General features: G+C 38.2%; 1 protein-coding gene and 1 non-coding gene across 2 annotated transcripts; one reads left to right on the forward strand and one right to left on the reverse strand.

The window, feature by feature from the left end:
* Positions 1-31: 31 nt before the first annotated feature.
* Positions 32-10,627, reverse strand: PHAX (phosphorylated adaptor for RNA export). The gene is made up of 5 exons (XM_081499017.1): positions 10,516-10,627; positions 8,246-8,859; positions 6,264-6,384; positions 4,843-4,926; positions 32-1,284 (listed from the first exon to the last, which is right to left on the reverse strand). Exons 1-5 carry the CDS (start codon positions 10,609-10,611, stop codon positions 1,015-1,017), a joined length of 1,185 nt encoding a protein of 394 aa, XP_081355143.1. The 5' UTR covers positions 10,612-10,627; the 3' UTR covers positions 32-1,014.
* TRNAW-CCA (transfer RNA tryptophan (anticodon CCA)) lies at positions 4,266-4,338 on the forward strand. The gene has a single exon. It is a non-coding gene; the product is annotated as a tRNA-Trp (tRNA).
* Positions 10,628-14,024: the final 3,397 nt, after the last annotated feature.

The raw sequence follows: 14,024 nt of genomic DNA on the forward strand, positions 1-14,024 counted from the left end.
GAGATTAAAAAATAAAATCACTTGAAACTCATTGACTTCCAGAATTCCAATTTTATTTCTGCATTCTTTATGAATAAAATGTAACCAATAACCATTTTCCTCTTCCTTCCCTGCTTAGATCCAACTTCAATGATTATGTGTTTCAAAAACTACTGAAAGACTTCAAGTACATTACTGCAAAGAATAGATAATAACTGCTTCCTACATATTTTTGCTTACTCTGTAAACTGTAGTCAACTCTTGGGACACCTTAAGTAAACTACCTTTATTTTCTTAAATAAAAATGAATAATTTTAAACATCATGCAGAAGAAACATTTTTAATACCTAACTTCCTTAACATAAGGTAAAACTGTCTTAGGCAGGCCAACACTGGGAATTTTTTAAATGTCATTGTAATTATGCACGTATGGATTATATTCAGTATTTAAATATATGACCAAAATAACTAATAAGTCAAAAACAAAGTTAAAGTTACGAACCGATACTTCTTTGAAAAGCTTCTGATGTTTATTTACTTCGGAACAAACACATAAGTGGGAAGAGTCACTAGTATAAACCTATTTTTATTTTCTATCATTAAAAGCCTAAGAGTTCTTAAAACACAGAAAAACTAAATTTGAATGCATTTGTAAGAGTTTAACAATTTATGTCTTAAAGGATCTTTTAATGGAATGTTTTGAAACCAATCTTAGTTCATTGCAAAGATAAATCAGAAAAACTTTTGAATGGCATGTTATAATGACTTGGACAAAATTGATGATCAACTAGTAATAATTAGCACATGCAACAGATTAAGAAATTAAATCCTCCACTATATACTTTTAAATATTTTGTCAGACATGAGAAAGTTTTAAATGTTCCTATCACATTCATCTCCCACATATTCAATTTTATTTAAAACAAGGTAACAGTTCTCTCTAGATTTTTGTGTTTATCAGTGCAAAGTAAAATAATCTCAGTAGAAATGGTTTATTACAATGTTATCTTAGAAAGATTTATTCCTCAAAAGGTACTAAAACATGTCCAAATCATGAGAATGATCAACCTCAATGGCTTCCTCTGCATCCAACTTTGTTTCTCCATGTCCTTCCTGTGATTCATCAAGAGAGGCCAGGGCCTCATTAGTGTCACTTGCAAAAGTCTCTCGTGATGTATCATCATCTTCTTGAAAATTTAGGTTTTTAATGGCTTGCTTCATCTTTTTCCCCATCACTTGCATTCTTCTCTTTCTAGCAGCTTTTTTATTTTCATATTCCTTTTGATTTTCAAGGTAGAAAATGTCCTACAATAAAGGAACAACTTTAGTAAACAAGAACTACTATTTATTAAAACTACCATATCCTTAAACTCTATTATGTTGCCTTCACAACGGTGAAAATTCACAATTTTTTCAAGTGTCTACTTAATTTTAAGTGGAGCATAGTAGCAGTATTTTCATTTTATATGAAAACACATCCAAACATCTTGATAAAAATTCTAACTAGTACAATGCTTGGCAATAACTAAATTAAATTGTGAAGTTCGCCCTTTCCCTCCAAATACAGCAAACCTTATTAAAGAGGAAATGTCATTCCCATGGGTTATATATTTAAATAAAACAAACCAGGGAATGGCCTAAAGAAATGTCTTTTTATCATATTGTTAACATGTTACAACAAATGCAGACAATAGATAATCTGAGAGAAATTTTTCTTCTCCCATCCACAAGTTAAGAACCTAGTGCATACTACTTTCAGAGGGAGATCATTATAGCTGGACTTTAAAAAAATATAGCAAATTAACCTCTAACTATTCTTACTCTTTTTATCTTCACAAACTTTGCATTCTCTAGAAGAAAAATTATAAGGCCATATACTAAAATAAAATCAAATGAGAAAAAGTTGAAAACAAGCCCACTCAGTTCAGTTCTGGCTTCCAAATTCTACAGACTGTGATTGTTAACAATAGAGTGACTGAAAGAAAAATTATAACACCATTATTTGGATGAAATATGAAATTACCTGCAATAGAATTATATTCTTCCTAGTAACAAAGGTAGTCAATCCATATACAACAGAAAATTTGGAAAAAACAGAAAACAAAAAAATCTTAAAAGCCAAAACATTTCTAACCCCTCACAACAGACCAAAGCACTGGTAACATTCTGGTGTTTTAACTACCAATCTATTGTCCCATGACTCTTTTTCTTTAAAAATCTGTACTCTGCCTTTCAGCTATTATTTTCTAATTTTCTTAGAACTGCTTCACAAAAATAGAGGCTAAACAATAGCTGTTTTAAGAATGTCCTTATAAGTCAACATTCCCCTATTATTGGATACTATTAAAAATGTTTCCACTGTTTATTATAACGCAGTGTTTCTGACAATTTAAGATAAAAATCTACAAACATGAAATTCCCTTCTTCACAACGAGTTAGAAGAACTGAATTTCAAAGAGAGGTGATTCAGTGAAAACAACACGGGTCTGAATGCAGAGTCCTGTGTGATCTCAGACCTATCCTTTTCTTGCTTTTATCTGCAGAGCAGGCTGACACCTAATGACAGGCTGTCAAGAGTAAGTCCTGTAAATATTGGCCTTGGTGACAGGTTCACGGTGAATAAATGTTCTTTTCTTCTCTCCTGCTTCTGGAAATTGTTTGTCCAGATTTAGTTACCAAGAAAAAGCTTTTTTAGATATCATTTTATTTAACTCTTTTATGGTAATATTAAACAGGCAGGGCACATATATATATATATAAAGTCCTCCCTTTATAGATGAAAAAATCAAGGCTGGGGGAGAGAGTAAGCAATCTTCTCACAGTCTACAATCGCTAATTGGCAAAATTAAGATTAAAACCTAGATTTTGAATCTTAGAGAATCCTTTTCATCACATCATACTATATCTTTCAAAAGAGTGACATGTTGCTATCAACCAAAACCTGAGAAGAATGTTCCTTCTAAGTACATACTTCTGGCCACGGATAATATTAGGGGAGGAGGGAGAACATTAAGGTATTAATGTAAGCTCTGTCCTATCACTCACAAGTTGTATTCCCAAGGAAATACACATCGTTACAAATTCATGTTATCAGAATAACTGTCCAATGAGGGAAAAAAGCACTTAAGGAATACAGATTCCAAATGTGCAACGGGAACATTTCTTGTAGGAATTTCAATAACATATTTTTAAAAAAATGACCAAAAGTGAATAGCCAGGGGAAAAAAAAACTGAGTAGATGCAAAATATGCTCACATGGAGCATCAGCTCAAGAGAAAAGGCTTTTATTTTTCTGTCACCATCAGCCTTATATTAAAATAGCTTAAGTACATTCCTATGACCTTTATCACCCACTGGTATAATAAAGAGAATACAAAATTTCTCAAGTACTGTAGCCGCGTTGCATGAGTACCACCTCCTTCCTGTGTAAGAAGCCAGTTTTTAATTTTGATCAGATGTGTTAAACACCAAGTCATGTTCCTTAATTAACAAATTAAAAGATACCAAATTCTGAGCTGTGAAAAACCCACACTGTTTAAGATTTTCCATATGACATTCTAGTAATACAAAAATGATTAAGAATACTAAAGTGCCCACCTTCCTGTTTATCAGAAATACAGGAGATAGAGAAACAAACAAAACAAATGCATGAGCAGACAATCACAAGAATGCGGTACACTCTATAAGGGAGCAATCTTGGACTCATCAAAAGGTCTAAATCATAGAGGAAAACGTAGGATTAAAAAGATCAAAAGAGATATAACAAAGAGGATGTGGAAATCTAGATAGGATCCTGGTTTGGGGAGGAAAAAAGCTAGAAAATACATTTTTGGGACAATTCATTAAACCAGAATAAGTTCTTCATAGATAATGGGATGATGCTATGAAATCATCATCTTTATTTCTCTTAGGTGTGGCTATGGAGGATATTGTCCTTACTATTGAGAGATTCTTGTTGAAATAATTAGGGCTGAATATCATGATGTTTGCTTCTTATTTCTCAATGGTACAGAAGAAAAAAAAAAGTCAAAATATTAACTACCTCTGCTGCTGCTAAGTCACTTCAGTTGTGTCCAACTCTGTGCGACCCCATAGACAGCAGCCCACCAGGCTCCACTGTCTCTGGGATTCTCCAGGCAAGAATACTGGAGTGGGTTGCTATTTCTTTCTCCAGTGCATGAACTACCTCTAAAACTAGGTAAAGGATATATTGGTATACATGCTGTTTTTTTTCATCTATTCTGCACATTTGAAATTTTTCATTAATAAAAAGTTATAGAGGGAATTCCCTGGTGGTCCAGTGGTTAGGACTCCATGCTTCCAGTGCAGAGGGCCTAGGTTTGATACCTGGTCAGGGAACTAAGATCCTGAAAGCCAAGTTGTGTGTGTGTTAGTTGCTCAGTGATGTGTGACTCTTTGTGACCACATGGACTATAGCCTGCCAGGCTCCTCTGTCCATGGGATTCTCCAGGCAAGAATACTGCCATTCCCTTCTCCAGGGGATCCTTCCGACCCGGGGATCGAACCCAGGTCTCCTGCATTGCAGGGCAGATTCTTTACTATCTAAGCCACCAGGGAAGCCTTAAGATTCTGAAAGCCAAGTTATAGGAAAGTAGAAAAAAATAATTACATGCTAAGACACCAGGAAAAATTGCCATAAAAGGAATCATGACCTTGGAAAGGGGAGAAAAAAGAGGAGGCAGAGTTTTATAAGAGGTCCAAGTTTTACTTGAAAAGAGCAACTAAAAAAATCAGTCAATGTAAGGCAGAGCAAGTAATATAGATCAATAGAAAATGAAGCTAGAGGCTGAGTAGCAATCAAATTATGATTATCTTAAAAGTCAAGGACATTATCATTTTTACCTTAATTTGTTCCTCACTGATACTAGGAGTGTTTTTCAGGAGATTCAGGAAAACTCCACCTGGTGTTCTTCTTCGACTACCATTCTACAAAAAGGAACAGAAAAATTATCCCGTGTAGACTCTTACCATGAATGGTCAGAGCAATTTTCAGAGACATTCCTAAGGAGCTATTAAGATTTACTATGCCACTCTGTTAAACTGCAATGTCCTTCTCGCCTCTCTAGACTTCCCATTTGCTCTATATCTTTTCTCATAGCAAGTATCATTTGCTAGCATACTTGGAAGATACTACATTCATTCTTTAGACCGCTTCCTTCCTACCCCCTATTACAACATAAGCTTCCTGAGTCTAAAACAGTATCTTAAACTACGACACAGACAGGGTGCCACTACACTCATGATCATTATAGCTTGTTGTTAACTTCTATAATCTATGTTCACAGGCTGTTTCCTCACCCAGTGCTATCACTTTTAATTGGTTACTTTTCTCTCCATTTCCACAGCATAATATTGAGGGAGTCTCTTGTGATGTTATTACTCAAATTCATGAGGAACAAATAAGAAAACCATCTGACCTTCATGCTCACCCTGTGATGAAAGCTCAATTAAATGAGATCTGCAAGACCACTCATTCTACGGCATAAACTGCTACTGCTAGTGATCTGGCCCCAGCAAGAGAATTACTCTATCAGTCATTCTGGGACAGTAAAGTGCTTTTTAACCATTTTTTTTTTCCGTTCCTCAACCCCAGAAGCCTCTTTAGACATTTTGTTTGCTATTCACCCCTACCACCCACGGAATTTTACTGCTCATAGATATATTTTATCTGTGCTTTATACATAACAAGATTTTTTTTTTGCCCTCCCACTCCCACCCCAAGAATCAGTTTCCAAGAATGTACGAATTAAATGAACCAAAAATAACACTTCTCTTCACCACTACTAACTGAGTTCTGGGCACTGTGATAAGCACTTTATATGCATTATCTTATTTAATCCTTACATTAGAGGATTAATCCCATTTTGTAGCTGAGACTGAGGTCTCTGAAGTCAAATAATTTAGCCAAATGTCACATCTAGTATGCTGCACATCCAAAATTCAAAACAAGAAACCCCAAACTCCAAAACCTATACTCACTAAATTTGAGCTTCCAGGTCCTTTGCCCTGACTATTTTCTTAAAATTTCAGCCCCTACCCTTAATGAAGCCTGTTAAGAGATTTCTTGTTGACTACACACTAACAAGCTACAATTTAGATATATTTTTAATAAGAAAAGTACTAATTGTAAAAACTGACCATACTGAATGTTTAAATTCAATTTTCATTATTAATGAAGGTTTTTAAAAGTCTGAAACACACTGGTTATAATCTATAAATAAGAGAACCAACATTCAGAGACAAGGGCATTTTATTAGTCTTACCATTATAAAAAGGCCACCATTTTGTTCAACTTCAGCAGTTTCCATCAGAAGTTCAATTGCCTTTTTGTTCCCAATTATTCTCACTACTCGGGCTATCAAATCTTTCTTTGGTTCCTGCAACCTGATAAGGAACAAATGAAGTAATATCAACCTTTTTATTTGTTGCATAAAGTTGAGGAAATCTACCTTAGTCTCCAATTCAGTTCCCAAATAGAATTAACATCCCATTCTAGTACCATTTGCTTTCCGAAATCTTTAATATTTAACCTTGGAATCACTGACATGGAAACATTCCTATCTTGGGTCACCCAAGGAGACAGTAACGTCAAGATTCCATCTCAGTTCCATACTGGCCTCTTCTCTTTGCCTTATGGGATTACAGTAAATTTCAAAAGAAATATGCACACGCATCATGACAAATTCAAGTCTAAAAGCAAACATATACCACGTTTTCTAAAATTTAGCTCTCCTAACTTGAGATGTCTAGGAGCTTTAAAATGGATTGGACTTTTCCCTCATGGGCTCCCTGTCTCAGAAGATATGGCTAATATTTACCAAAAGCTTATTATGAGATAAGCACAATCCTAAGAACTATATATGCACTATATTTCAGTTAATTCTCTCAACAATCTTACAAAGCAGATATAATTACTTTTACCACTGACAGGTAAAAACACATGAAGCCTAAGTAAGTAGCAATACCCAACATGAGAGACCATACTCTCCAGAGATGAAGGAGGATTAATATTACAGAAGTCTTACCAGTTCCCTAGCAAGCTCTGGCTTCTTTTGTTTTTTCTCTATTGTGGAAAAAGCACAACTAGGAACAAAGGGACTAGACTTCATTTCCAGGTCTGACACATTAGTGACTTTGAGCAAAGCACATGACTACTAGGCCTCAATTTCCTATTTGTAAAGTGAAGGTATTGGTTTACAAAATCTCTAGGTTTCTTTCCAGCACTCAAATTCCAAACCACCTCAGTACTTAAAAAACCCAGTACTACTACTGACAGGCTTGCCTGGAAGCAAATATTTGTTTTCCTACTAGTTATATTACCTTTGAACCAAACATGTTTTCAAACTTGTGACACTGTTCACTAGTGATTTAGAGCTAATAAAATGTAAACAAAATTTCAACTTTAAAAATTTCATGTTAAAAATACATGAAATGTAAATTCACCATACATCAAACAACTCTACTCCTATCTATCCAAAATAAATGAAAATACGTGTTCAAAGATGTGTACATGGAAGTTCATAACAGAATTATTCATAACTCCCAAAAAGTGTAACAGCCAATACAAGTGTGTGTGTGTTTGTGTGTGTAAATATATAAGCTGTTGATGACTGCTACAACATGGACGAATCTCAAAAACACTGCACTAAGTGAAAATAGCCAGGCACAAGAGACTACATATTATGATTTTATTAACATGAAATTTCCAAAAAATGCAAATTGACAGCAATAGAATGATTAGCAGTTACCTGGGAATGGGAACAGGAACTAACTTTAAATGGGCATGTGGCATGAGGGATCTTATTGGGTGATGGAAATGTTTTAAAAGTGCTTTATGGTTGTACAACCGATAAATTTACCAGAAGTCAACACTTAAAGGGACAAATTTTATTACACGTATAATATGCCTCAATAAAGTTGTAAAAAGAAAATCACAAATGCTTGAAAACATTCCAAGAAACCTACATGATTTAAAAGGATCTGTTTTTATCTGAGTTCTACAGCCCTCAATGGAAAGAGCTGCTCAAAAGTTCACAAAAATCTACAAAATTATACTATCAGGTCTGCCCAAATTTAAGAACACCCAACTATATTCACATTCACATAACCACGTAAGCCCAGTTTTTGCCTTGGATTTAAAAATCTCAAAAACAAACACCAACAATGTATTTGGAATCTATGGTATTTCTTATAAATGGAAGATAATTGGTCAAGTGTTCACTTGTAGACATATTTAAATGCTCACCTGAAAGAAATTTCATCAGCCACTTTCTCTTGAGAATCATCCTCTGTGATCTCGTATCGGCCTTTATAGTTCATTTCTAGTCTCTCTCCTACTCTGTCTTTGACAGGTCGTTTCCTTTTGAGATGACCTTGCCCATTTTCCTCCTCCTTTGGTCCCATTTTTTTGCCACCATGCATATATTCATCCAGCTCTTTGTCTAATTCTTTTGTATGTTCTTGAGATTCTCTTTTAAGTTTCTTAGCAAGTAAATAATTGTAGGTCTCAGATTGTCGGCTTCTGTCAATAGTGCCTTCCATTCCCAAGATACCAAGTTCAGTGGCCACTGCATCTTGGTTCTGTTCTTGCAGCACAGCACCCCATATGTTGTTAACCTTCTTCCTTCCAGCTATAGGCGGTTTCTGGCTGCTCTGGTCAAACTGAAAAGGCTCTGGTTTGGGAGGGGTGTTAAAACATTTCTGTCGCTTGCGTTTCCAGAGCGAGCTATCATCATCTGAATCTGAGAAACTCTCTTCACTTGAATCCACACTTTTAACGGTCCGATAATGTGAGACCGGGGCACACACTGCTGCAGTGCTCTGGAAGGGCCTCACGGCACAGTCCTCGCCTAGTGCTTTCTGCAATTGAAGAAGATTACAGTCAATTCCACAAAAGGCATTACCCCCACACATCCTGTGCTATTTAAAAAAAAAAAAAAATTAGGGATTCAGCTGAACCATTTTAAAGCAGCAGTGATCTTTGAAGATCTCTGAAACCAATTCAGTACCTGGATTTCTAAAGGTTTACATGGAACTTCCTCTTTTTTTTTTGGCCACTTGCAGGATCCCTGAGAGTGTTAGCCTGAGTCACTCGGGGATCCTGCAAGCGGCCAAACAAAAAAAGAGAAAAATCCATGTAAGGGACTGAATTGGTTTCAGAGTTCTTCCGAAGATTACTCCCTAACCAGGAACTGACTCTGGGCCCCCCACGGTGAACGTGGCCAATACTAACCACTAGACCACCAGGGAACTCCCTGGAATTTCCATTTTTAAAGCCACAAATTCTTATTTCTATATAGCTAATGCAGCACTTAGTGCTAAAACAGCTTTCCAAAAAATTACCAAAGCTCTTAATTTTCACCTTGAGAAGATTTTCAATCATTTCAATTGTCAGAACGTTTGAAAATGACATGTTCAACAATTGTTACAGGCAGTTAGAACTTGTTTTCCTCTTTTCCAAAGGCACCTGTCATGCATTTGGATATATCAACTGCCTTTATAAGGTTTGGGGACTCTGTTCCTTTTAGACTAGAGAGTAAAATCCCATGTGTAGGCATCACTGACAAATTACTAGTAAAACCGCAGAGTCCATGGCATTAAGTTTACTAAGTCAAGAGTCAATCTATGCAAAACTGAAAAAGATTAAAAAACAAAATATCTTGGTACCGATTTCCCAAGATGCTCCTATGCAAAAGGAATCACCCTTGCTTTTTCAACTAAACATCAAAGGATTTGTTGAGCTCCTAATCCGTGCTAGAAATGGGAGAGGGGTATTTTAAAGCTAGAAGGTTAAGTCTTCGTATCTGGAAATAATAACGGCACTAACACTTGTCAGCCATCATTTAGGCTCCACCGAATCCTTACAGCCACCCTATCACTCTGGTACTATTATTCCCACTCTAAAGATGGGGCACTAGGCTAAATACCCTGTCAGCGATCACATAGTGGCGGCTCTGGAATTCGAACGCGGGCAGCCTGGCACTAAAGCCTTCTCAAAACAGCTTGCTACTTAGTAGGGAGGCCAAGACAAACGCCTATTTAGAAACCTGGGAAGCTAACATAAAACCCAGTGGCACATTATGGCACGACGAAGCTAGGTTCCGCGGGAATATGGAAGAACAGGCCCCTGAGCAAGACATGAACTTCATTCCCGGTCCTCACTCCCTTTCTCCTCAGGGCGCAAATGAGCGCCACAGGCTGTTTGTGGGCCGACGTCCCCACGTTTTACGTGTTCGGGAAAATCTGCCCTTCGGGGAGAACCTAGCGACGCCGAAGTGGTGAATTCCGTAGGTTTAGAAAACAAGGAGAGGAGCACGGGAGGCGGAAAGGAGACGACCGCACGCCCGCCTCCGGGGAGCCGCACGCCTCGCGCACCCCGCCTCGCAGCTAAATGCCAGGCCAGGTTCGTAGGGCCCGCTGTCTCCCCGCCGCCTGCAGGGCTCCGCGCGCCCGACAGGAGGACGCCTGGGCCCCCCGCTCCCGGCCCCGAGTCACCCGCCTGCCCTCCGCACTCACCGGCACCGGCAGCGGCCTGTCGCTGGGTGCCACCGTCATGTCGGAATCCGAGTCGGAAAGCTGCCCATCTTCCATGTCGCCGGCCTCCTGCGCCATCTTCCCCCGGCGCGGCGCGGCGGGCCGGGAGAGCACTTCCGGCGGGGCGGCGGGCAGTGGGTGCTCGGGCGCCCCCGCGAGGGGGCCGCTCTCGCCCCGGCAGCCGCTGGGGCCTGGCCCGGACGCCTGAATGGAGACTCGCTGATGTTGCATCATCATCGCAAACTGCTCACTTATGCTCCTCTGGGAAAATGAAAGCCCCTGCTGCCTCAACACTCTGGCGCCTTTTCTTCTGACCTGCTCTCTTGAAGCCTAAAGATATGCACTCAGGGCAGCCGTGAGGGATTCCTCCCTCGGTCTCACATTCGATCTCACAGTCCTCGCCTGGATGCTCCAGGCAGGCCTCTCTGCTTCCATTCTTGCTCCTCTGTGATCCACTCTGCAAGCAGCTTCCTGAGGAGCCTTCCAGACCGAACGTGAGATCGCCGCCCGTCTCAGACCCCAGCACAGCCGACAGAGCTGCAGGCGTGTGCTTCCGGCTGGGGTCCCTCTCCTGCTCTCCAGCCACGCTGGCGCTGCTCACGTTGTTCCTCAGGCACCCTTGGTCCTTTCCCGGCCCAAGGGCGCTGCAGTTACTGTTCCCTCGGCCTGCAGACCCTCCAATTCCCCAACACCCTATTCTTCCAGAGGTGATGCTCTCACATGATTCAGAATTCTGATTAAATGCGCCCTTCCCACAGAGGTCTTCTTCAAGCACTCTCACTAAAACAAGGTCCTTTCTTTACTGTCACTCTCGCACCCTTTTTATTCCTTCATGGCTTCAATAGTCATATGCTTATTTGTTATATTTTTTTTGTCTGAATTCCCCACCAAAATGTCTATTTTATTCACTTTTTTTTACCTGTGCCCAGTCCAGTGATTTCTTGTATGTAAACATGGTGAAGAAATATTAATTGAATTTTTTGGGGTATAAAGGGGATCTTCTTGTTTGTACCTTTTGTACTATTCTCTAATCTCCTTTCAAAAAGAAACAGTATAGCTGTTTATCCAGGACACTTTTCTATACCAAAATATAAAGATCTAGCTCCTTTTTAATGACTCTCCAGTTTTCCATTGCATGGAGATAGCATCATTTATTTAGTTTCTGATGGTGTACATTTAAAGTGTAGCCAGTTTTGCAATGAACATGTCTTTTTACAAACTTGTTTTATTATTTCCTTAGTATATGTCTCTGGAGACGGTATGGGAAAAAATGAATTTGTATTTTTAAAATATGAATTTAGTACCTATAAAGGAACTTAGAAGTCACTTGGCCCATTTTATTTTGGTAACTGACGGAGATTACATAGCTAAGCTATCGCAGACCTCTGTCTTGACTCCAGGTCTCCTAATAGGTCTATTCGGTTGTCTAAGGTTTCCTCTTAGACAACTGATATTTTACTTCTTTTACATAGAATTACAGTTCCCCTGAATTGCTTCTTGTGTGTAGTGTGAGGTAGGAGTACATTTTCATGCTGTTATTAACATTATACTGTGTAGTATGGGATGCAGCTAAATATAATGCATAGAACAGCCCCTCACACTAAAGATTTTCTCCAATGTTTTCCCCTGGATGTTTTAGAGTTTTAGTTCTTACTTATAAGTCGATGGTTCATATTGACTTAATTCTTGTATATAGCATGAAGTGGAAGTCAAGGTTCTTCTTTTTTTTTTTTGCACCTGAATATCCAAATAATATAGCATTCTTTGTTGAAAAGACTATTCTCTTTCTTTTGATTTCTTTGACACCTTTATTGAAAATGACTATATATGTGAAAATCTATTTTTGAGTACCCTATTTCTGATCCATTGATATTTATGTCTGTCTTTATACCACTGTGACACTTTCTTGATTACTGTAGCTTTATAACAATTGTAAAATCGTTAAAATAATTGTTAAAATCAGATAATGTAAATTTGTTCTTTTTTTTTTCCTTAAAACTGTTTTGACTATTCGAGTTCCTTTGCCTTTCCATTTAAACTTTAAAATATGCTTGTCAGTTCTGGTATTTTGATTGGGATTGCATTGAATCTATACGTTAATTTGGATGTTTGAGAGACTGTAGTAGCCTGATACCACTGAATGCTGGAATCAAATATTAATCAATAACTCTTTTTCTGACACTGGGCTCATTAAACCAGTAGATAGGTAGAATGTACCCTGGGAGAGAACGCAGTATTTAGAGGATGTGAATGGTTGATCCTTTCTGAGAATAATTTTCTCCATTAAATAATAAGCCAGCATGTTAGTTGCAACATCATATTTTGATATTTTGGTGAGCTTGATTAATCTGAGTCTGCCCAGAGCAATAGTTGTGTCAGTCACTCATGCTCTGAAAAATCAGATGCTGAGTTTACAATAATGAAATTATATTCTGGGTGGTGGTGATTTCTCCAATTTACTGCTGCCTTGGGGCAAGCATGCATGTTCATATCACTTTGCCTTCTGGCCAACAATCTTTGAAGAATAAAGACAGCTACTATTCACAGAGGACTTACCAAGCACAGGTCATTTGTACTTACACTATGACTCCAGAGTCTTCCCTTTAACCACTCTCTGAGGCCTTTGATAAGGCATTTGAAAAGTAGAATTTGCCATCTACTAACTCCTCCACTTTTAATACAAAATTAGTTCAAGGTATCCTGACATTTAAATTTCTGTAGGGCTTTACAGTTTTTATATATGCTTTCATGTACAATCCATTTAATTCTTTTTCAAGTGTGAAATGTGCTTTCATAGGATTCATTTAATTCTGTATCTTCCTGCTTTGCCCTATCAAAATTCATTTTTGGTGATTTTTCCTGACCTCCTATTGACAGGCTAAGTAAGTTTTGAAAAAAGAAGGTGGAAGAGAGATGTAATCCCTATTTTCCATATAGGCAGTTGCTAGTGTCTATTGTCCCAATACTTGTTTAGAGGGAGACCACCATGAACCTCTCTTTTTGACTTAGTGAAGAGATGGAAGTTAACATTCCTTGAGAGCATCATGTGTTGCTTCTAAAATTTAGTGCATCTGTAAATGTCTTTTCATTTTGAATCAGGTGGAGGGGAAGAGAATGGAAGGATGTGATGTTGGGATACATGTACAAAGAATCTTACTGGAAGCCAGAAAGCGAGGGGAATTACATTCTCTATTAAAATGAGAATTAAAATGAAGGAAATAAGTGCGTCAGTCCTAGGAGTGGATGGACAGGAGTAGTTGGGTTGTTGATACAGATTACCAATGCTGAACAGGGTATCCTTGCTTATTACTGCTGAGTTGTGTTCGTAGGTTCATTTTTTTCCCCAGTGATGTAAATGAATGTGAGCCTGGTAGGATGCTGGGAATTGTGGAGTCATGCAAGGATGAGTCAGAGGCGGTCCTTGCCTTATTGGGGGAAAAGCATAACATTTTCAAGTGGAAACACCATTCAGATATCGCCAGCACTTACCA

This window comes from Giraffa tippelskirchi, chromosome 6 (genome assembly GCF_054371585.1).
Source record: "Giraffa tippelskirchi isolate mGirTip1 chromosome 6, T2T-mGirTip1v1.2.pri, whole genome shotgun sequence".
NCBI lineage: Eukaryota > Metazoa > Chordata > Mammalia > Artiodactyla > Giraffidae > Giraffa > Giraffa tippelskirchi.